This window comes from Aquarana catesbeiana, linkage group LG07 (assembly GCF_042186555.1).
Source record: "Aquarana catesbeiana isolate 2022-GZ linkage group LG07, ASM4218655v1, whole genome shotgun sequence".
Classification (NCBI taxonomy): domain Eukaryota; kingdom Metazoa; phylum Chordata; class Amphibia; order Anura; family Ranidae; genus Aquarana; species Aquarana catesbeiana.
The window spans coordinates 17,839,458-17,863,793 of NC_133330.1; the positions used below are offsets into that span (position 1 = coordinate 17,839,458).

Sequence of the window (24,336 nt, forward strand, 5' to 3'; positions counted from 1 at the left end):
ATGAATGCCGAGTGTAGCGGGGACTATCCCAGGGCTGGTGAGTAACTTTTAGGCAGGAATCAGCGCCGGAAACCGGATCAATTCAGGATAACTGTGGGAGCTCTGTGACTAAGCGTCTGCTCACATGCCGCGCTGGCCACGCCCCCCCGGGTATACATCTCTAAATGATTGCCGATCTGTCTCCGAAGATTCTCATTTATTCAGGTCACGATACATCTAGTAATAGTTAGTCCAACTAAAGTTAGGCACAAAACTATGGTTAAAATGGTTCAGCCTAGGGTTAGAGCTAGAACTATGGTTAGAACAAGTTAGAACTAGAGTTAGGGTTATAAAAAGGATTTAAATTAGTGGGGGAAGATTTAGAACTAGGGTAAGGTTTGAACTTAGGTTTGGATGAGAAATGGATTTGAAGTTAAACTAGAATTTGCGTTAGAAATAGGGTTAGAATTACAATTACGGTTAAAATTAGTGATAGGGCAGAGCTTGGGTTGGGGGTAGTCTTAGAATTAAGGTTAGATCTAGGGTTAAGATTTGAACAAGAGTTAGTACTTGGTTCATGGTTAGAACTAAAGTGCAAACTAGGATTAGAAATAGTGTTAGCGTTAGAACTAGGGGAAATGTTAGAACTAGGCGTAGGACTAGGATTAGAACTAGAGTTAGAGTATTTAGAATTAGGGTTAAAAACAGTTTTAAGGATAGCTGTGAAGGGCAGAGATGTGCACAATGAAAAAATTTGTTTTTTTGTTTCGGATTAATTCATTATGTAAATCATTTAATTTCATCATGTTCATTTTTAGAATGATTAATTTTCGGAATTTGTTTTGTATACTCAAAATTAATTTCGTATGTTTGTTGTTCGGAAGTTATTTGGGAATTTTGTCTATATTAATTTTAAAGTGTTAAGTCGTTATTTCGGTAGATGACTTGAACACGGAGTCATCCCTGCTAGTCCAACCCACAAAGAGAAGTGGAATTGACTGGTTGGATGATATTGACTGGAGTAACAACATTAACAAATGGAGCAAAATTAATTTTGGATTCAGTCGTTATGTTATAATTCTGAGATCTAAGCCCCACTCCATGATAAGTTGGCGATTCTGGTGGCTCTTTGAGGGTGATTCCAGGAATATCTACTATCTGTTTAACCAATATGAGTCCAATCAAGAGCTTATTAACTCTTTTATATTTCTCAACACTTTAAACAAAAATTGGTAGGTTTTAAACACACATTCTTGGGATTAATTCATATTTTCATTTCTTTCAGCTCTTAAATTACGGAGTTTTGTGTTGGAGAAGGTCACAATTCCCACTATCTTCCTCATCACCCCAACGTACACCCGTCTAGTCCAGAAAGCAGAGCTGACTCGCCTCTCCCAAACGTTTCGGCAAGTCCCAGCCCTGCACTGGATTGTGGTGGAAGATGCCTCACAAAAGACTCAGCTAGTCGCAAACTTCCTGCAGAATTCAGGGATCCCATACACTCACCTTTGTGTCCAGACCATGAAAGGGGTGACCAAAGCCCGTGGGACCTTCCAAAGGAATTTGGGCCTCAGCTGGCTGCGGGAGACATTTTACCTTGAGGATGACAAAGAGGGAGTGGTATACTTCGCAGATGATGACAATACCTACAGCCTGGAGATCTTTGAAGAGGTGAGCAGTGGGGACTTGTAAACTATCTGAGTGTCATCCACAGGGGGCATCAGGGAGGCTGCACTGACCTGCCTAATTCTAAAAGCAACCAAGTGTAAGCTTGGCCCAAATACACACCAGTTTGTGCTACCAGTGTGAGCACTCTGGGCATCTTTAGCTGCAATAAGTTGGTAAACACTAAACTTTTTTGTAAATCATTTTTGGTGAGTAGAACAAAATGAGCACCCAAATAGGTAAAATGATCTAACAGGATTTATTTGCGGAGAGGAAAAAGCATATTTCTAATTTGGACAATCATTTGATGCAAAGTCTACCTGTGTATGCACTGTCCTAGAAAGATCTTAATGACTTTATTGTCAGGGACGTGCTGTAGCGAGACGGAGGTCCATGCGCACACGGGTTCCAGTCCAACCAGCTGGGCAGCGGCGTGTGTGTGCGTGCGTGCGTGGGGGCACGCGCCAGATGTGCATGCGCTAGACACTGCTTGGCGCCAATGCGCTTTTAAAAGAACAGCAGCTGCACTTGTGCAGTGCTGTTTGATCTGCAGCTTCCCGTGTCCTGAAACCTGTACCTGCTATCTGATTACCTGTATTGACCCGGCTCTGCTGACTTACCTGATCTCTCCAATCCTGACCTCAGCTTGCCTTGACTCTGCAAAAGCCTTTCTGCTTGATATCCTGTTGCCAACCACTGCCTGTTCATCTGACCCTGCTCCATCTTATTGCCTTGCTCTGTCTGATTTCCTGTGTTGATCCGACTTGTCTGACCCTGCTCCAGCTTGCTACCTTGCTCTGCCTGATTACCTGTGTTTAACCCGGCTTGTCTCAGCCTGCTCCAGCCTGCTGCTGATCCTGCACCATCCAGCTCACTGGGTCACTAACCTGCATTTGCCTCCGCTGGCATCCGCATCCCGGTCCTTCCTGGTGGTTCATCATCCGTCCATCCGTGCCAGCTACCACAGATCTCACAGGCACTCCTACCTTACTTCGTTCTCGAGCCCACTGTCCCAAATCCAGTGGCTCCTGAGCCAGGGCTATAAGAGAGGTCTCCTCCTACAAGTCAAGCTCTACTACGAGGTACGTAACACTTATGCTCTTCATCAGGGGTCTCCAAACTTTCTTTTTTTTTAACAGTAGAAGTTTTTATTTATTTAAAAAATCAAAAGATGCAAACAGAGCATTGACGGAGCAATGATTATAGTACTTGCCCAATATTACATGTCACAATGTACATGTGGATTTTAGGAGAATCCAAGTGAAATCAAATTTCATGCAGGTGGGAATGTAACAGTTAGTGTGATACATTAAACAAAGAAGGAGGGTGTTAACAATGTAATTCAGGAGCTATCCTATTTCAACCCTGCTTCTTATGACCAGGGAGTAGGGAAAGGAGGAAAGGATGAAAAAAGTGGGATGGGGCGAGGAGGAGGAAGGGGAGGAAGAAGGAGGGAAGGGAAGGGGGGGAGGGAGGGGAGGGGGGTGCAGGGAGGAAGGCTACAAAACACCCATAACATCCCATTAACTATCGAATGGTTTGCATTTTCATTTTCTGTTGTCTGGTACAGGAAGTCTCAGTTACCAGTGTCAGACCAGATTGACCATATTTTTTCATATTTTGCCGGGCAGTTCCTGCTTTCATATGTAATCTTATAGAGTGGAAGAACCCTGTTAATTGTGCTTCACCATGAGGCTACCGTAGGGAGCTCTGTACCCCTCCATCTCAAGAGGATTTCTCTCCTAGCATAAAAGAGGGTGAAAGTCAGGCACAACTTAATATATCTGTCCCCCTCCACGTCACCAAAATAACTAAGTAAAAAGATGAGGGGATCCAGTGGCAATGTGGCACCACATATCTCTGCTAGTACATCCGCCACCTCCTGCCAATATGGGTGAATTTTTTGGCAGGTCCAGACCATATGTAGGAAAGAACCCCGTTCGAGGGAACATCTCGTGCACATTGGGCTGAGAGAGGGGTATATATTGGCAAGCCTTTGTGGGGTATAATATGCCCTATGTTTCAAAAATTTCAATTGTATAAAAGGGTCTCTGGAAGCGATCATGGAAGGAATATATACAGAAACAGAGTCCTCCCAGATGTCTTCATCAAGATTAGGGATATCTTCCCTCCACTTGATCAGAGTGGTTGAGGTGTCGGTGTCGTACACCACCGTGAGATACATATAAAGGGAGGAAAGGGGTTTCCCCATCACCTCCGATGTGAGGAGTCTCTCAACGGAATCTGATTCCAGATTAATCAGGTCAGGAAATTGAGAGGTGAGGGCATGTCGGAGCTGCCAGTACCGAAATTGAAAGGAGCAGGGGAGGTTATATGTTCGTCTTAACTCTTGGAATGTCAGGATCTTGCCATTAGGTATTACGTGCTTCAGGGTCAGGATTCCCCTTTTAGCCCATACCGCTGGATCAGGGATTGTGTTCAAGTGAGGAAGGAGAGAGTTGCCCCAGAGGGGGGGTATGGGGGGAGATTGCCGACGGTCCACTGCCTACCGCCCGGGAGCTCTGCCACACCCGTATGGTGGTCCTCATGGGCTCCGTTACACCGGGGTGTGCTCTGCAACCCCTGAACACCAGGTTAGAGAGAGCCGCATATGAACCAAGGATTGCTGCTTCGAGGGTAACCGCTGGGTTTTGTCTAGGTTGGGAGAACCACCAGCGGACCGTCACCAAAACTGCCGCCCAATAGTATACAAGAAAATTTGGAAGGGCCAGGCCCCCCCTTAGACAAGGGAAGATAGAGGGTACGTCTAGCCACCCTGGGGGGGTGTCCCACCCAGACAAAGGTGGTCACAATGCTGTCTAATTTCCAAAAAAAAGAGCGGGGTATATGGGTAGGGGTGTTGCGAAAAAAATATAACAATTTGGGCAGGTATAACATTTTAATTAGATTACCCCTGCCCACTGGTGTGAGTGGGAGGTTGCGCCAAGTGGCACACTGCTTAGCGAGTTTATCCAGTACCGGAAGAACATTCCGGGCCAGGTATCCTCCCATAGTGTGGCCCACCCGTATTCCCAAATATGTGAATTCCTCGACCCATCTAAGAGGGGTACGAGTGTCAATACGAGGTAAAGACGGGTGAAGCGGGAATAAAAACTGACTTGTCCCAGTTGATGCGGACTCCGGAATATCGGCTGAAGGTATCAAACTGAGTCAGGGCGACCCCCAGGGACACAGATGTACAGCAGGGAATCATCGGCGAAGAGGGACAGTTTCTCTTCCAATGGGCCCATCCTTATGCGCTTAATAGCAGGGTCCTTCCTAATGTGAGCTGCCAATGGCTCCAGGGCCAAGACAAATAAGGCCGAGGACAAGGGACACCCCTGCCGGGTCCCCCTCCCTAAGGAGAAGGGACCCGACAGGGTCCCATTGGTGCGTATTCGGGCCCTAGGGTGTGCATATAACATATGTAACCATGAGAGAAAGCCAGGACCAAAGCCAAATCTAGAGAGGACCCTCCATAGATAGCCCCACTCGACCGAGTCGAAGGCCTTCTCGGTGTCGAGTGAGGCCACCACCCCGGGGGCCCTCCAGGTCAGCGGCTGCTATGTGGGTATGCAGTCGGCGAATATTTATGTCCATGCCACGACCAGGCATAAAGCCCGTCTGGTCCGGATGGACCAGGGCCATGATGACCGTACTCAGACGGTTGGCGAGGATTTTTGCAAAAATTTTTGCGTCAACATTTAGGAGGGAAATAGGGCGATAAGATGAGCATAGGGTAGGGTCTTTCCCCAGCTTGGGAATGATTACTATAACCGCCTCACTCATTGAAGCTGGGAGGGTCCCAGTTTTCGATGCCCTGAATAGCATCGATTGTAATCTAGGGGCCAGTTCCTCCACATAAGTCTTATAAAACTCCACCGGGAACCCATCCAAGCCTGGAGTTTTGCCTGCCTGCATCATTTTAAGTGCCTTTTGTATCTCTTCTAATTGTATGGGGGCGTCTAATTTGTTCGCGGAGGCAGGGGTGAGGACAGGGACGTCAATCTCCTCTAAATAGTCAGTAAGGTCCTGCTGTTCATATGTCACCCGGGTGCTATAAAGTTGTTGGTAGTAAGTGGCGAAACACTGGTTAATATCTTGAGGGGTAGAGAGAAGGGTCCCATCCTGGTCACGAACCTGTGCGATTGCCGTCACCCCTGATTGTTCCTTGGAGAGCCAGGCCAAAAGACGACCCGTCTTCTCCCCCTGCCCAAAAATGCGCTGGGATTGGTGCAGTAGCTTCTTTTGTGTCAGGGAGGTGCGCAGAAGAAGGGCCTGTTGAGTAAGGGATTGAAGTCGGGTGTACTGTTGGGGGTCACGGGACCTGACATATAGGGCCTCCTGTCTAGTCGCCTCGGCCTCTATCCCAGTAAGCTCGGCCCTACATTGTTTCCTTACTTTAGCTATAATTGATTGGTATTGGCCCCTTGACGAGACCTTGAATGCTTCCCATACATTATTTTCAGTGGCTGTTCCCGGATTATCCCTCCAAAACTGCCGCAACGTATCATGGAAATGGAATTCGTATCCATGGAACTTCTCTGTCCAAAATCCAGAATCTGGACAGCCTCCCTGTCAGCTCTAGGGACAGCAACAGCGGTGCATGATCTGAGATCCCCCTTGGTAGGATAGTAATGTCCCGGACTCTGGGGAGGACCAGCGCCGCCACATAAGCCAGATCAATACGCGAGAAGGATCTATGAGTGGCCGAGTGACAGGTGAAGGCTTTATTTTGAGGATTTCTCCATCTCCACATCTCTGTGAGACCGTATGTTGTGGCCCACTCCGCCAAACCATGACGGGTCGTGCCAACTGCTGCGCATCTGTCCATGTCAGAGTCCGGGACAAGATTGAAATCTCCCATCAATTCTACATTATCTGGGGGAACTGTGCTAGCTTGTCCGAGATCAGATTAAGGAGTTTAAGAGAAGCAGGAGGGGGTAGATACAAACCTACCAGAACCCATGGCAAATCATAAATCAAGGCGTGTATTAGCACAAATCTTCCCTCGGGATCAAGAACCAGATAAAGGAGCTTAAATGGGAGGGTTTTTAGAACTAGGATACTGACTCCTCTGGCAAAGTTGGAATAGGTAGAGTGGTAGTGATGGTTTTTTGAGACTGAGGGTTTTGCTTCCAACCAGATGTGTCTCCTGTAACACACACACATGGGGATTGCGACTTTTTAAAAACTGAAAAACTAGGGAGCGCTTAATCGGGGAATTCAAGCCTTGTGTGTTCCAGGAGAGGATATCAAGGGTAGCCATATAGGTATATCAGTATAATATAGTCAGGATTAACAGTGGTTGAGAATTGTGGTTTACTCCAGGCAGTCGGCGGGAAAGCAAGGAGCGGACCAGGACCCATCAGCAATGCAAGTACAGCAAACAAAAACAATACTGTCAAATAACATAATACAAAAACCTGAGAGCCGAGAACCAGAGGCGGCTCTAGGCTTTGTGAGGCCTTAGGCAAAACTTAGACATGAGGCCCCACTCACGCCCATAATGGGATCAGCACCACTTCCAGGGCACCCTCCTCACCCATCAGACATATGCAGCCAATGCTAGAGGGGGGGGGAGAGAGGGTGAGGTGAGAAAGAGAGAGGGGTGATAGAGAGATCCCTAGCCCTGTCCCTGTATGCAGCCCCTCCTGTGCCCCATGTGCCAGTCTGCAGTCCCTGTCTGTGGGAAGGTTTGTGTGATGCTTGGTACAGTACCTTCCATGCCAGCAGGATGTTCATGATGGCCAGCAGCAGACAGGGTCCATTCTTGTTCCGGGTGGGGACAGTGTTCTCCTCCTTCCAGAAGATCTGTTTGCTGTGAGATTGAGTGGTCCCTGGCCGCCAGCACCTTCTGCCCATCTTTGTCTTCTGGGTCCCAGTCAGCCTGTCCTCCAGTCCTTGGAGGTCTTCAGAGCTCTTCTCACTCCAGGGCTATCGGTCCTTGCTGCCGATGCTGCTCACCTTCCCCATCAGGCCCGGATTGGGACAAAAAAAGGGGCCAGGGCATTTTAGACTGAGCAGTCCATGAGACTGGTCCCCTCCGCACTCTCCATCCTGACAGATCCCCTGCAGCAGCCAGTGGGAGAAAGGAGACTGGAACCTTGCAGAGCTACGGGGGGTGAGGGGGGCCGAGAAAGAGCACAGGGGTGGCGGATAGTATGGGAGTGAGGCAGAGAGCACGGGGGGGGTAGAGAGCAGCCAGGCTGAGAGCACTGGGGGGGTGTAGAGCACAGGGGGGCAGAGAGTAGGAGGGAGCGGGAGAGCACTGGGGGAGCAAGAGCACTGGTGTGGGGGGGCAGAGAGCACCGGGGGGGCAAAGAGAATGGGGGTGGAGAGCACTGGGAGGAGCCAGGGAGCACATGGGGGGCAGAGAGCACTGGGGGAGCTGAAGAGCACTGTGAGGGGGAGCTGGAAAGCATAGTGGGGTGGAAAGCACTGGGGAGGGGAGCCAGGGAGCACATGGGGGACCGGCGAGCACTGTGCGGTGAAAAGCACTGGGGGAGCCAGGGAACACATGGGGGGGCAGAAAGCATTAGGAGGGCTGAAAAGCAAGGTGAGGTGGAGAGCATGGGGGGGCGGAGAGCAGATGGGGGTTGAGAGCATGCTGAGGTGGAGAGCACTGGAGGGGCAGAGAGCAGATAGGGGACCAAGAGCATGGTGGGGTGGGGAGCACTGGGAAGGGAGCTGGAGAGAACGGTGGGCTGGAGGAGATCATAGGGGGTGGAGCAAGGGAGCACATGGGGGACCGCGAGCATGGTGGGGTGGAGAGCACAGCGGTGGTGGAAGAGATCATGGGGGCAGAGCCAGGGAGCACATGGGGGGACCGAGAGCATGATGGAGTGGAGAGCACAGGGGGGGCCGAGCCAGGGAGCACATGGAGGGAACTGGAGAGCACGGTGGGGTGGAGAGCACTAGGGAGGGGAGCCAGGGAGCACATGGGGGGGGGGCAGAGAGCACTGGGGGAGCTGAAGAGCACTGTGTGGGGAGCTGGAAAGCATGGTGAGGTGGAGAACATGGGGGGTGGAGATCAGATGGGGGGGCTAAGAGCATGGTGGGGTGGAGAGCACTGTGGGACCGAGAGCAAGGTGTGGGGTGGAGAGCACAGGGGGCCAGAGAAGATCATGGGGGGCGGGACAAGGGAGCACATGGGGGGATCGAGAGCATGGTGGGGTGGAGAGCACAGGGGGGGTGGAGGAGATCATAGGGGCGGAGCCAGGGAGCACATGGGGGGACCGAGAGCATGGTGGGGCCGAGTCAGGGAGCACATGGGTGGAACTGGAGAGCACGGTGGGGTGGAGAGCACTAGGGAGGGGAGCCAGGGAGCACATGGGGGGCAGAGAGCACTGGGGGAGCTAAAGAGCACTGTGTGGGGAGCTGGAAAGCAAGGTGAGGTGGAGAGCATGGGGGCGGAGATCAGATGGGGGGGCTAAGAGCATGGTGGGGTGGAGGAGAGCAGATGGGGGGACCTAGAGCATGGGGTGGGGTGGAGAGCACAGGGAGGCCAGAGAAGAACATGGAGGATGGAACAAGGGAGCACATGGGGGGATCGAGAGCATGGTGGAGTGGAGAGCACAGGGGGGGTGGAGGAGATCATGGGGGCAGAGCAAGGGAACACATGGGGGGAACTGGAGAGCACGGTGGGGTGGAGAGCACTAGGGAGGGGAGCCAGGGAGCACATGGGGGGGCAGAGAGCACTGGGGGAGCTGAAGAGCACTGTGTGGGGAGCTGGAAAGCATGGTGAGGTGGAGAGCATGGGGGCGGAGATCAGATGGGGGGCTAAGAGCATGGTGGGGTGGAGAGCACAGGGGGGCCAGAGAAGATCATGGGGGGTGGAACAAGGGAGCACATGGGGGAACCGAGAGCATGGGGTGGGGTGGAGTGGAGAGCACAGGGGTCGGGCCGGAGATCATGAGGGGGCGGAGCCAGGGGGGGCAGCAAAAAAAGCTGGATAGGAGGAGTGGCGGAGCCGCTGCATATAGAAGAATTGATCTTTCCATATTCCTCCTGCAGCCGGCGAATGTTAGTTTCTCCTCCCCCTCCTGCAAACATTTAGCGGCTGCAGGAGGAATATGTTAAGATCAATTCTTGCTCCTCCTATCCGGGAGCATAGGAGGGCTGCATGGCCAGGCACTCACTTTCTCTCTGGACGGCCAAGCAGCATCAGAAGATCGGATCCATTGAAGCTCCTTCCCCTTCACAGTCATGGGGCTGCACTGCTGGGTAGTTTCTCTCCCTGACTGCTAAACTGAATTGACGGTCGGGTCAGGGGTGAGCGGCGCCGACTGAAGGAGCAGCCCAGCTACCTCAGCAGCTGTGTGCCCTATGGCTACCTTCGTCCCCCATGCCTTGCTGAGATCGCAACTGGAGTCGGGTGCTGGCACATAGAGGTTTTTGCTGTCCCGCTTCCCACACCTGCTGCCACCAGACCGGGATGCTCCATGATTTGCCCAGGGGGCCTTCAGGCAGTGCCCGATTGGTCAGTCCATCCCGGCGGCGTGTGGGGGGAGGCGGAGCCCACATTAGTATTGATCACAGGCAAAGTAGGCAGCCGCGAGACCCCTGTGAGTGCGAGGCCTTAGGCAGTCGCCTAGTTTGCCTAATTAGAGAGCCGCCTCTGCCGAGAACACAGCTCAACACACCCGAACTCCCCCCCACCCCACCGGACCCCCGAACATGGAGGTGGGTTTGTTTCCCAAAACAAGTGTCAGCCCTGTGGCTGATCATGGAGGCAACGAGCAAGAGGCAACTAGCCTCTGTGTATCAGAAAGATCAAAAGTGTCTATGAGTTCCGGTAAAGTGTGGATCACCTGGAGCCCCGGGGGCACAGTTCTTGGGGTAAATGTGTAGAACTTCTCCTGCACAGGAGAGGAGCAAAGCTGGAGGAATAACCAGTGGAAGGGGGGGACAATAGAGGAAGAAGTTCAGACCTCCTGCTGGTCTCAAGGGGTGCAAGGTTCATGGCCCCTATACTAGGCACCTCATCAGTGACCGGGTGAGTCCCCATCATGGGAAAATGGTAGGGTACAAAGGGGTGTAAGCATCGGGGGGGCTCAGGATTGCCAGGCCAAGTAAGTCTTCCAGCTCCATAATGCAATTAGCAAGCAAGTGATTAGTACTGCGGCTTCAACAGGGGGTATGAGCTTGTCTCGTGGAGAAACAGCTTCAGGAGTCTCAAAGTTTATGAAGCTATGTCAGCTGCCACAACTGCAGAGGGGGTCCACACACAGAAACGCAGACTCAGACCTCCCCTCTGCGTTAACATATGGCCCCTCACAGAAAAAAATGAAACCCCAAAGAATCTCCAGCAGTTTACTCACAGTTTCCATGAGGTGGTTCACCTGTGAAGAGTTTCAGCCCATGCAGCCGCATCCCTAGGAGAGGTAAAAAATTGCACTTTTTCTCCATTTTGTACTTTCAGCCTGGCTGGAAAAAGCATGCTATATTTGACTCCATTGTCTCTGCGTCTCCACAGAGTAGTCAGGGAAGATGAGCAGCTTTGTGTTCTCATATTTCAGCTCTCCCTGTAGACGAGCGGATCTAAGAACCGTGTCCCTGTCCCTGTAATGAAGGAGCTTAAAAATAAAGGTGCGTGGCGGAGCCCCCCGCGGACCTCTGTTAGCAGGCATGCGATGGGCACGTTCGATGGAGAAGTGTGGTGAGAACCACGCTCTCGGGAGTAGGGTTGGCAGCAGCTGCTCCATAAGGGTGACCGGATCCGAGCCCTCTGCACCTTTCGAGAGACTGAGGACTCTCAGATTGTTCCGTCTGTTTCGGTTCTCGGCGTCCTCAGCCCTGGACTCGAGAACCTTCACCTTATATTTCAGGATCTGTATGTCCTCGTCATCTCCCCTCTAGGCATCCTCCGTTGCTGGAGATCCACCTCTCCGCGTCCGCCACACGTTCCCTGAAGCTATCCATGTCATGGCGGATAAGAGCCGTCTCCGCCTGGACATGGTCAATTTTCATTGTGAGGGTAGATTGACAGGTGGATATTGCCAGCATCAGGGCATCAAACGCCTGGGATCCAGCCAGGATCACGCCGTCCAGCAGAGATGCAGTGGGAGCTCAGGTACTAAGTGTCCGCTCCCAGCGCTATCTTGGACACGCCCCCTCCAAACTTTCTTAACAAAGGACCAATATGTGAAAAAAAAATATATATAGCGCCTGTGGTCAGCAGGAGGAGGAATAGTGCCCTATTGTTGGTGAAAGTTGCAGGTATTATGCCCCACTGTTGATGTCAGTGGAATGATTGGTGCCTCATTATTGGTGTCAGAGGGTGGAATAGTGCCTTGTATCAATGGGAGGAACAGTGCTCCAGGGGCCCAAAAAAAGGCGAGCAAAGGACCACATATGGCCCACAGGCTGCAGTTTTGAGCTAACTGTTCTATATAAGAGGTATATTTACTGGATTTGTTTATGGTCCATCCACAACACTGTCTTCGACTTGAAAAGTCTTTGAAAATTATACAAGACCCAACAAAGGACAGGGAAAGTCTTCTTCCTCCCGAGCACCAGTTCTGAGAATTGTTCTTCCTATAGACCACCAATGTAATGGACAGTCTTCCCTGTAGTAACCACCTGTGTAATGAGCAATCTTCCTCCCACTGGCCACCAATTATGGGATTTTTTTCCCTCCCGCAGACCACCAAATATGTGAACTCTTCCATTTACTGACCACCAAGATAAAGGACAATTTCCCTTCCACTGAGCCCCAGCGTTGAGAAACTTTTCCTTTCAATGGTAACAAAAGCTGAGGACTCTTCCTCTCACTGACCACAATGTACTGGATAGGGCTGCATGTTACATACTTGGAACACAACACATCCTTCCTGGGGACTGGTGCCCAGAACTGGACAGCATACTCCAGCTTTGCCTTGCTTACAAGGGTAACCTCCTAAATCAAATTGTTCTGTATTTTCAATATCAAGACATTAACTCCCCTGGCACAGTTTCCACCATAAATGATCAGTTTCCCTACAACCTGGCTCAGGGTTACAGGGATTTCAATACTGTGCCAGATTTGACCTACCCGCGGACCATCGCCATTGAGGCTGAGGAGTCCATTACGTGCCACAGAGATCCCAGGCTGGGGTAATAGCCATCTGCTTAGTGTGGTCCCCTGTAATAAGGGACCACCGTGTTCCGGTAAGCGGCAGTGTTTGCTTTAGTGGAGGCACTTTTCCTGGGAGGTCTTGTGTTGTATCACCATAGAAGAGTTACCAATTTGCATGGACTTTTGTCATTTCATTTTTAATGCACGTTGTGATCCTTGATTGATTCTGTATGATCATTATTATCACATATGGACTTTTGTTCATTCAGTCACATGAGTTGTTTTAGTTTTTCACAGAGTTTAACATTTTTATTTATATTTAGGTGGTAACATCTATTCATTTGAGTGTCAGCATTTATTTATTTATTGATATCACATCATTATTAATTTATTCATTGACATCACATTATTATTTTTTCACTGTAATTTTTCTACACTGGCATATTGTTGTTTTTTCACTTACTTCTAAGGATTTTTTTCTATCTCACAATCCCACTTGTAGCATACCTTCTGCTCACCTTGTGAGGATATGGAATATTACCTCATATCATTATTCAGTTAGTGAAGCTCCTTTTTTTGCTTTATCTTTGTCTGGTGTTGTATAACATTTTGAGCTGCAGCTTCAAGTTTTTTTAGATAAATTGCGCAGTTTTTTCTTTTTTCATTTGCCATGTAGTTGCCCACCCCATTAATTTGTTCAGATCTTCTTTCAAGGTTTCCACATCCTGCGGAGAAGTTATTGCCCTGCTTAGCTTAGTATTGCCTGCAAATACAGAGATTTATCCCATCATCCATCCTATGAACAAATTAAACAGGATTGGTCCCAGCACAGAACCCTGGGGGACCCCACTACCCACCCCTGACCATTCTGAGTACTCCCCATTTATCACCACCCTCTGAACTCGCCCTTGTAGCCAGTTTTCAATGTCTTTAGGCCTTCCTTTATCTAGATGGCAGCTCATCTCCTCATAGAAGGTTAATAGATAGGTTTGGCAAGAATGATTCTTCATGAATTCATGCTGACTACTGCAAATGATACCGTTTTCATTACTAAAATCCTGTATATAGTCCCTTATCATCCCCTCCAAGAGCTTACATACTATTGATGTTAGGCTAACTGGTCTGTAATTTCCAGGGATGTATTTTGGCCCTTTTTAAAATATTGGTTCTACATTGGCTTTTCTCCAATAAGCTGGTACCATTCCAGTCAGTAGACTGTCAGTAAAAATTAGGAACAATGGTCTGGCAATCTGACTGAGTTTCTTAAAGCGGTTGTATAGTCTTTTTTTTAACTTTTACCTACAGGTAAGCCTATAATAAGGCTTACCTGTAGGTAAAAAAAATATCTCCTAAACCTGTACGGTTTAGGAGATATTCCCCTTGCTATGAACCGCTGACTGCAGTGGCGCATGCGCACAGGGGATTCTCGGCTGAAGGCCCGGCAACCGCCGGACCTTGCCGAGAAAGAAATCTCCCGTGCACATGCGCGGGAGTGATGACATCGCGGCTCCAGCCACTCACAGCACTGAAACCGCGATACCCGGAAGACACGCCGAGGCAACATGTCAGCAACCTCGGCGTGGACCAGGTAAGATACCGACGCCTCGTTCTAAGGTAAGTATTTCATAATGAGCTAGTATGCGGTGCATACTAGCTCATTATGCCTTTTGCTTTACAGGGGTAAAAAAAAAAAAAAATTTCAGTGGGTATACAACTGCTTTAAGTAAATATAACATAGAAAAGAGGAATAGGGACTTTTCAAGCACAAACATAAACGAAAATTAGAAAAATAGAAAATATTTTTCTAGATTAAAAATACATAAGTGAAAATATAAAATCACAGTAAATCAGTAACAAATATCAACAGAAGTATAATTGTATCTCTACACTTCCTCTATTGCTCCCTGTGGCCGTCGTGATGTCATTTCCAGCGCACCGGGATGGAGGGAAGTGTAATTTCCTATGCGATCGGTCTCTTGTTTAATCTAGCCAATTGTGTGTCCTCAGACCGTTTTTGTCGACAATTTTTTGGCGCCAAACGGTCTGGAGGGGGTATAAAAGGAAATAATCCTCATTCATTGTTAGGTTCGGTCCATGGAAGGAAGTATGCTATGTAGTGCTCCATAATAGGTAATGATTGATTTGGACTTGGCTATCTTTGCCTTCACCCCAAAATTGTTTTTATATTGCAACTTAGTTCTTGTATTTCTTTTTAAGGGAAGTCCGGAATACTTTTCAGAATTTTTTCAGATTTAAAAAGTCTATTTTCCCCTTGTTTGCAAACGGAGCAATTGTGACCTGTTAGTGATACCAAGACTCTGACTTGTCCTGAAAAACTATTGAGGTAGGCTCTTACTAGTAGGGAGTTCTGCTCTTGTACTCCTCTTTTTTTTTTTTTTTTAATATATGTTAAATATTCATTTATATTTACCGTATATTTTTGCATACTTGCCTTTAATTCAGATGGATTTCAGATCTTCCCAATCTATTACCCTTCTCTATGATGCTCCCAAATGGCCCTGCATGCCTCTCCACAATTGATGATTGTAATTTTGAATCTTTAAAGGTTGGTGCCGTGGTCAGAACATACTTACTGTTCACTGCTTATCAGTTCATGATATTAATATATATAATAGTTGTTTGTTGTTTTTCATTGCTTGTTCTCTTTAAATTGTTGTTCTTCTGATTTGTATATTTTTCTATTGTAGTGATCAGTCTATACATACAGAATTTATTGTAACAGAATCTCCTGAAGAAGCCGCGAATGGCGAAAGATGTAGAGATACAATTATACTCTGTTGATATTTATTACTGATTTACTGTGGTTTCATATTTTCACATATATTTTTAATCTAAATAAATATTTTCTATTTTTCTAATTTTCGTTTATGTTTGCGCTTGAAAAGTCCCAATTCTTCTTTCTTATGTTATATTTGCAAAAAAAGGGATGTGGCGCCTTTAATGAGTCTTTCCAACAGACTAGCTCTATAACTACACTTCTCTGAGTTCCTTAAGTACCCTCGGGTGCAAGCCATCTGGTCCCGGTGATTTATTAACGTTAAGTTTCCCAAGTCTATTTCTAATTCTGTCCTCTGTTAGCCATGAGGGTGCTTCCTGTGATATGTCATGAGGACAAACACTGCAGTTTTGGTTACTGAAGCCCCCCAATTCCCTTGTGAAGACCGAGGAGAAGAAATTTTAATTCAATACCTTCACCATCTCCCCATCCTTTGTAACCAGATGTCCTTCCTCATTCTTTATGGGGCCAATATGGTCTTTCCTCCCTTTTTTACTGTTTAAATACTTAAAGAATTTCTTGGGATTTTTTTTGCTCTCCTCCGCTATGTGTCTTTCCTGTTCTGTCTTAGCCACCCTACTTGCACCCTTACATATCTTGTTGCATTCTTTGAAAAGTCTGAATGCTGACGATGATCCCTCAGCCTTGTATTTTTTGAAGGCCTTCTCCTTTGCTTTTATATGCATTGTTACATTGGAGTTAAGCCATCCAGGTCTTTTGTTCGCTCTTTTAAATTTATTTCCCAATGGGATGCACTGGCTAATGTTCTTTGTTTCTAAGATTTTATCCCAATTTATATCTTCTAGAAAGGTTGATAGTTTAGGGAAGTTGGCTCTTTTGAAATTCACTGTCTTTGTTTTCCCCTTGTGTTTCCTATTTGTGTGGTTTATAATATAGCCAATTGACCTATGTTCGCTGTTTCCTAGATTGCCCCATATTTCAACATCCGTGATCAGGTCTGTATTGTTGGTAATCAGTAGATCCAGTAACGCTTTATTTCTAGTTGGTGCGTCTACCATCTGACCCATGAAATTGTTCTGCAAGACATTTAGGAGCTGGCGAGCTTTAGACGAATGCATGGTTCCCTCCGCCCAGTCTATGTCTGGATAATTAAAATCCCCCATTATGATAACACTTCCCATCCTTGCTGCTAATCCAAATTATGATAGGAGGTCTGTCTCCCCCTCCTCTCTCAGGTTAGGGGGCCTATAGCATACTCCCAGTAATATTTTCCCCTTAGCTTCATCCCTTTGGAGCTCTACCCATAAGGATTCCTCCTCCTCCCTAGCTCCCTTATTGATGTCGTCTCTCACATTAACTTGTACATTATTCTTGATATATAGGCATACCCCTCCCACTTTTTTACCCTCTCTATCCCTGTGATAAAGGGAATACCCTTGAATGGTTGCCAGCCAATCATGAGAGCTGTTGAACCAAGTCTCTGAAATTCCCACAAAATCCAAATCCTCCTCATTCAACAGTATCTCTAGTTCATCCACTTTGTCCGCCAGGCTCCTGGCATTGGTGAACATGCCACGTAGTTTAGACCGGTCGCTTACTGTCCTCTTATTGGGTGTTCTGAGATTGCAAATAGGATTTGTTACTATACTTATCTTGGGTTTATGTGCTTTAGTCAACCTACCACTAATGCCCCCAATACTACCCTCTGGAATATGTTCATTGCTGACTATCTCTACCTCTGGACCCCCCCCCCATCGTCTAGTTTAAAAACACCTCTAACTTTTCAGCCATCTTCACCCCCAGCCGATCTGCACCCTCCTCATTTAGGTGCTGTCCGTCTCTTCTAGAAATGGTGATCGACTGAGAAGTCAGCCCAGTTCTCCAGGAACCCAAACCCCTCCTTACTACACCAGCTTCTCAGCCACTTGTTTACTTCCCTAATCTCCCTCTGCCTTTCTGGTGTGGCTCGATGTACCGGTAGTATTCCTGTGAATACTAACTTGGAGGTCCTTTTCCTCAATTTAGCTCCTAAATTCCCAAACTCGTTCTTTAGGACACTCAATCTGCCTCTGACTTTGTCATGTGCATCATGACAGCCGGGTCTTCCCCAGCCCCTCCCAGTAATCTGTCCACCCGATCCATGATGTGCCGAACCCGAGCGCCCGGTAGACAGCATACAGTTCGGCGCTTCAGGTCTTTGTCACAGATTGCCCTCTCTGTCCTTGTAATAATTGAGTCCCCTACCACCAGAATCCGACTTTCCTTTCCCTTCGTTTCCCCCCTCTCACTGTTCTTCCCCTGACAGCTAGGAGAGTCCCTCAGCTCCAGCAGTGCAGGTCCCGGACTGGATTTACCAACGTCACTTAATGGAACATACTTATTGGAATGCTCCAGCCAAGGGTCGCCCTCCCTGGCACTTCCCCCTCTATCCTTCCTGACTGTCACCCATCTACTCGTTTCTAGTGCCTGCACCTCTTTGTCTCCACCCGCCTCTGTGCTGGCCCCTGCCGGCAACTGTCGACACCTGCCATGTACGTTCCAGGTTCTCCTTTAGTATGGAGAGCTTTCTTTTGGTGGTTTTGGATCACCTCTGTGGTTTTTATTTTTTTCGCTATAAACAAATAAAATCGGTCTGCATGGCTGTTGTCCCAGAAGGAAGCCTATTCTAAAGATGATGCACACGAAAGCCCACAAACAGTTTGCTGTAGACAAACAGACTAAGGACATGGATTATTTGAACCATGTCCTGTGTCTGATGAGACCAAGATAAACTTATTTGGTTCAGATGGTGTCAAGCCTGTGTATGGCGGCAACCAGGTGAGGAGTACAAAGACAAGTGTGTCTTGCCTACAGTCAAGCATGGTGGTGGGAGTGTCATTGTCTGGGGCTGCATGAGTGCTCCCAGCATTGGGGAGCTACAGTTCATTGAGGAAACCATGAATGCCAACATGTACTCTGATATACTGAAGCTGAGCATGATCCCCTCCCTTTGGAGACTGGGCCACAGGGCAATATTCCAACATGATAACGACCCCAAACACAACTCCAAGATGACCACTGCCTTGCTAAAGAAGCTGAGGGTAAAGGTGATGGACTGGACAAGCATGTCTCCAGACCTAAACCCTATTGAGCATCTGTGGGGCATCCTCAAACATTACTAACATCCACCAGCTCTGTGATGCCATCACGGAGGAGTGGAAAAGGACTCCCGTAGCAACCTGTGAAGCTCTGGTGAACTCCATGCCCAAGAGGGTTAAGGCAGTGCAGGAAAAAAATGTGGCCACACAAAATATGGACACTTTGGGCCCAATTTGGACATTTTCACTTAAGGGTGTACTCACTTTTGTTGCCAGCGGTTTAGACATTAATAGCTGTGTGTTGAGTTATTTTGAGGGGACAGCAAATTTACACTGTTATACAAGCTGTACACTCACTACTTTACATTGTAGCAAAGTGACATTTCTTCAGTGTTGTCACATGAAAAGATAGAAGAAAATATTTACAAAAATGTGAGTGGTGTACTCACTTTTGTGAGATACTGTATATAAAATGTTTTTTTACTAGTAATGGCAACGATCAGCAACTTATAGCGGGACTGAGATGTTGCGGTGGACAAATCGGACACTAACTGACACTTTTTGGGGACCAGTGACACCAATACAGTGATCAGTGCTAAAAATATGCGCAGATTGTCGTTGTGTCTGTGTACTGTCTAATCATCGCGTGCCGGCGGACATCTGGTCCACGGCACCCCCCTGCTGGGCTCCCTCTGTGAGTGATCACGGCGGGAGCGGGTCGCTAGTGACGCGCACATGTGCCCCAGACCCAGAAGAGTGGCCGTCAGTGGCGGTACGTCCATAAGGGCGCACGGGTGCCGTCCCCTATCTCCAGCCACCCCCTCTATAACCAATAGATAGATTAATGCATTGCATGAATCTATCCATGCCCGCCGCTGCCACCCACTATTCAGGTGCCTGGCCCCTCTTCCGGTCTTCGGGTACCGGGCGCCTGAATTACAGCAGCGGGGGGTGTTTTGGAAGCACCTGATTAGAGCCATATGATTTTACAGGCGTCAAAAAGGGTAAACAGCGAGCGTCATGCTTGAAGCTCGCAGTTCACCCAGGTGCATTAGAAAAGTGAATGAATATTCACTTTCCTAACACTGAACTGCCTCTCTGCCAATCAGGTGCTCGGGTCTGTTACCTGTCACCTGATTGGCTGAAACGACAGGCACTGTGATTGGACGCCTCTCAGGCGTCCAATCATAGGAGAGGACGGGAGAAGACATCGAGGACATGGAAGAGCAAGGAGGACACCGCTCGGGTGGGCACAGTGGCAGCATTCGATGGGCACAGTGGCAGCATTTGATGGCACAGTGGGAGCATTTTGATGGGCACAGTGGGAGCAGTTGATGGGCATAGTGGGAGCATTTGATGGCACAGTGGCAGCATTTGATGGGCACAGTGGCAGCGTTTGATGGCACAGTGGCAGCTTTTGATGGGCACAGTGGCTGCGTTTGATGGCACAGTGGCTGCGTTTAATGGCACAGTGGCAGCATTTGATGGGCACAGTGGTAGCGTTTGATGGGCACAGTGGCAGCGTTTGATGTCACAGTGGCTGCGTTTAATGGCACAGTAGCAGCGTTTGATGGGCACAATGGCTGCGTTTGATGGGCACAGTGGTTGCGTTTGATGGCACAGTGGCAGCGTTTGATGGGCACAATGGCTGCGTTTGATGGGCACAGTGGCTGCATTTGATGGGCACAGTGGTTGCGTTTGATGGCACAGTGGCAGCATTTTATGGGCACAATGGCTGCGTTTGGTGGGCACAGTGGCTGCATTTGATGGACACAGTGGTTGCGTTTGATGGCACAGTGGCAGCATTTGATGGGCACAATGGCTGCGTTTGATGGGCACAGTGGTTGCGTTTGATGGCACAGTGGCAGCGTTTGATGGGCACAATGGCTGCGTTTGATGGGCACAGTGGCTGCATTTGATGGGCACAGTGGCAGCGTTTGATGGCACAGTGAGGCTGCAATTGATGTTTTTTTTTTCTGAATTTTTCAGTTTGTTTGCGCCCCTCCAAAAATTTTGAGCACCAGCCGCCACTTGTGGCTGTCCTGCTGCGGTAAATGTGCGGTGGGGGGTCCGCAAGCAGTTAAACTGGAACATAGGCAAGGATTAAAACATAAAGAAGCTGCATACTCAGTAAGTGATTAAATCAGCTGCTGAAATTGCGTAAAATGGGCTTAAAGGGGTTGTAAACCCTCATGTTTTTTTTTTTTTGTCACTGACCGCCCACCCCCCACCGTATTCCCCCGCCAGAGACGCGCTCTTCCTCTCTGCCCGGGGTTCTCGGCTCTTGATTGGATAGATTGATAGCAGCGCAGCCATTGGCTCCCGCTGCTGCCAATCAAATCCAATAACGTGGGCGCCGGGGGGCGGGGCCGAGTCCTACATTCGACGTCTATGGACGCCGAATGCTAGACTTGGGAGCACACCAACAAGGTAACCCCCCCGGGGAAGCGCTTCTCCTAGGGGGTTATACAATGCGGGGAGGAGCTAACAGCGCCGCCGGGGGGACCCCAGAAGTCGATGATCGGGGCCACTCTGTGCAGAACCAACTAAGAGTAAGAATGACATGTTTGTTATTTAAAAAAAAAAAAAAAAAAAACATCCTTTACAATCACTTTAATATCACTTTATTAAAGTAGACTGATACAAAGTGTTAACTCGATGCCTGTTTTTTTTTTTTCCCTAAAAATATGCATTTGATAAATAGCTGCACAATTATCATGCAACATAAAAATTTGCGACTGCCACTGTTTTATTCTCCTGAGCTTCTCCATTCAGAAAATATACAGTATACTATTGTTTGGGGCTTTATAGTAAGGCCCCTTTCACACTGGGGCGGTGCAAACCGCCCCTAAACAGCCACCGCTGTTTGTTCAGTGTGAAAGCCCGAGGGCTTTCACACTGAAGCGGTGCGCTGGCAGGAGAAGAAAAAAATCTCCTGCAAGCCGCATCTTTGGAGCGGTGAAGGAGCGGTGTATTCACCGCTCCTAAACCGCTCCTGCCCATTGAAATCAATGGGACAGCGCGGCTATACCGCGGCAATACCGCCGCTATGCCCGCGCTGTACGAGTGATTTTAACCCATTTTCGCCCGCCAGCGGGGGGTTAAAACCGCACCGATAGCGGCCGAATACCGCGGTAAAACAGCACTAAAAATAGCGCTGTTTTACCGCCGACGCCCCCTACCGCCCCAGTGTGAAAGCAGCCTAATTGCTAGCGGAAAAACTGTAGATTTTAACATGTATGCAGCAAATTAAAAAATTGCCCTGGTAGACAAGTGGGAAAAAAATCCTTTCACCTAAAGTGAAATTAAAGGAAAATTTCCAAGAAGTCTGCACTAAGATGCAAGTCAGATTTCAGGCATCCCCTGCAACAAAAATGTCATTTTTAGTGAGATACTACCAAAGGGAGGGATGGCTGTACTGTCCTTTTGCAGACACTGATCTCGATCTGCCTCCTCCTGCAATGCTGCCAGCTTTTCCCTCCGGCTGCACTACAGGGGAGTGGTTCTAGCACATGCACCCCCTTCCATCTGCTGTCCAGGCCCCCTTGTGTGCCCCTTTCCCCCCGCAGAGCTGTCGGCTTCCCTCCTCTCCTCTCTTGTTGGCAGCTGCTGCGGGCTCACGGGGGGGATGTTTCAGGATGGAGAGCAAGAGAAGGGTCCAGTAAATATGTAATTTATTGGCTTCTTCATTTCCTGAATGAACACAGTGAGTGATCGGTACCAATCACCCCTGTGTCCATTCATAACTGAAGCATAGTTAACTGTTAACTATGCTTCAGTGTGTGATTGAGCAAGGAGCTTCAGGGGGCTTCCAAATCATGTATCTTTCTAACTGAGGCTGCAAAGAAATGGGCTGATAAAATGTATGTCCTCAGTCACTTTGGTCCTGGGGGGAGGTGATTGGGGGGGCTGTCAGGTAAGCTATATGGGGCCCCCCTGATTTCTTACAGCAGCCTTGTGTGCTGCTGCCAGGAAGAAGCTGGAGGTGAAGCTGGGAAGCAGAAAGTGCAGAGTCTGGAGAAGGACCAGAGGAGGGCTGGAGTTTGCTGAATGCTGAGACCAGGGGAGGTGAAGAAAAGGAGGTGCTGTGGCTGCACAGAGAGGTGCAGGATCTGTAGGAGGAGTTCTGCGTCTTCCTCTCTGCGGCCAACTACTGATACGAGCCTCTCTGTGGCTGCATGGAAAAGTGCAGGATCTGGTGGAGGAGTTCTGTCCTCCTCTCTGCTGCTGACTGCTGAGACAAGGTGGGGGCAACAATGAAGGGGTTGCCGCAGCTGCAGGAGAGGTGCGAGGGTCACACGAAAGGGGAATGTTTTTTCCTCAACAAAAGTGGAGTTACCATATATACTCGAGTATAAGCCGAGTTTTTCAGCACATTTTTTTGTGCTGAAAATGCCCTCCTCGGCTTATATTCGAGTCAAGCACTTTTCTGCAGCAGAGAATGACATTTTCGGAACTGACTTTTGCACACCAAATTTGGGGTTCCTAACACCAAGTGGCCCCGAGATACAAGTCCCCAAAATCGGTCAACTGTGTCCAACTGCAGCAATGTCATTTCGGGACCCTTTGGGTCCAGAGACCCCAAATTTTGGCTGCAGCTAGGGGGCATCTAGAAACCCTTAACTACCGAGTTTGAAGTTCTGGGGACCTATGGATGCAGAAGGGCACAGTGAGGCTGCAAATGGGCACAGTGAGGCTGCAAATGGGCACAGTGAGGCTGCAAATGGGCATTGTTGACCCTCTTTTGCACTTACAGTAGCTGCACATTTCTCACCCTAGGCTTATACTCGAGTCAATAAGTTTTCACAGTTTTTTGTGGTAAAATTAGGTGCCTAATTCGGGTCGGCTTATACTTGGGTATCTACGGTACTCTTTAAGCAAATAATTGAATGATTTTGTTCATAATGCTGGTAAGCTCATTGACACTGGTCCTCTTTACAGATGAGATACACAAAGAAGGTCTCGGTTTGGCCCGTGGCTTTTGTTGGGGCGCTCCGCTATGAATCGGTGAAGGTGAACATGGAGGGGAAGGTGGTCGGGTGGTTGGTGAAATTTGCCCCAGAGCGGTCATTCGCCATAGACATGGCCGGATTCGCCATTAACTTGAAGCTAATCCTGGAGAAGCACAAAGCAACGTTTCGTCTGGATGTACCCGGGGGGTACCAAGAGCCCAGTCTACTGCAAGACCTGGTGACAATGGAGGAGCTGGAGCCCAAGGCTGACAACTGTACCAAGGTAAGTCCCCAGGTACCCCAATACTCCTCCACACTGGGGGGGGGGGGGGTTCTTTGCTTTTCCACTATTAAACATATAACACAGCAGGATTTGATGTGAATTTAAATGATATCTTCTTGTTTGATTGGCAGATTTTGGTGTGGCACACAAAGACTCAATCTCCAGCTCTATACAATGACGACAACTTCACAGACATAAATGTTGAAGTTTAAGTGATGATTAAAAAAAGAAAATTATAATTGACCAAAATTAAGACACGTCACCCAGGAGAGACGTAATGATGAAATATTTGTGTGTTTATGAATTGACTGGAGCCAGACGGAGCTGGAAAAGACCAGGCTGACCCGAGAACAATGGCCCAGGGTCACAATATTCATACATGGATCTATGTACAAACATTTGATGAAATATAGACTTCGCTGCTCACCACCTACTTAACTCCTTTGCACCCTAGAGTAAAACAAATCTTAATGCCTAAGCCCATTTTTGCAACTTTGACATGTGTTAGTAAAACTGTACATACACTATATTATCAAAAGTATTGGGACACCTGCCTTTACACG

At 48.3% G+C, this 24,336-nt stretch overlaps 1 protein-coding gene across 1 annotated transcript; it reads left to right on the forward strand.

Moving 5' to 3' along the window:
- LOC141102845 (galactosylgalactosylxylosylprotein 3-beta-glucuronosyltransferase 1-like) lies at window positions 1-23,985 on the forward strand. The gene is made up of 5 exons (XM_073591873.1): window positions 1-37; window positions 920-1,114; window positions 1,265-1,650; window positions 23,480-23,773; window positions 23,905-23,985. The coding sequence occupies exons 1-5, from the start codon at window positions 1-3 to the stop codon at window positions 23,983-23,985; spliced, it is 993 nt and encodes a 330-aa protein (XP_073447974.1).
- The last annotated feature ends 351 nt before the right edge of the window (window positions 23,986-24,336 follow it).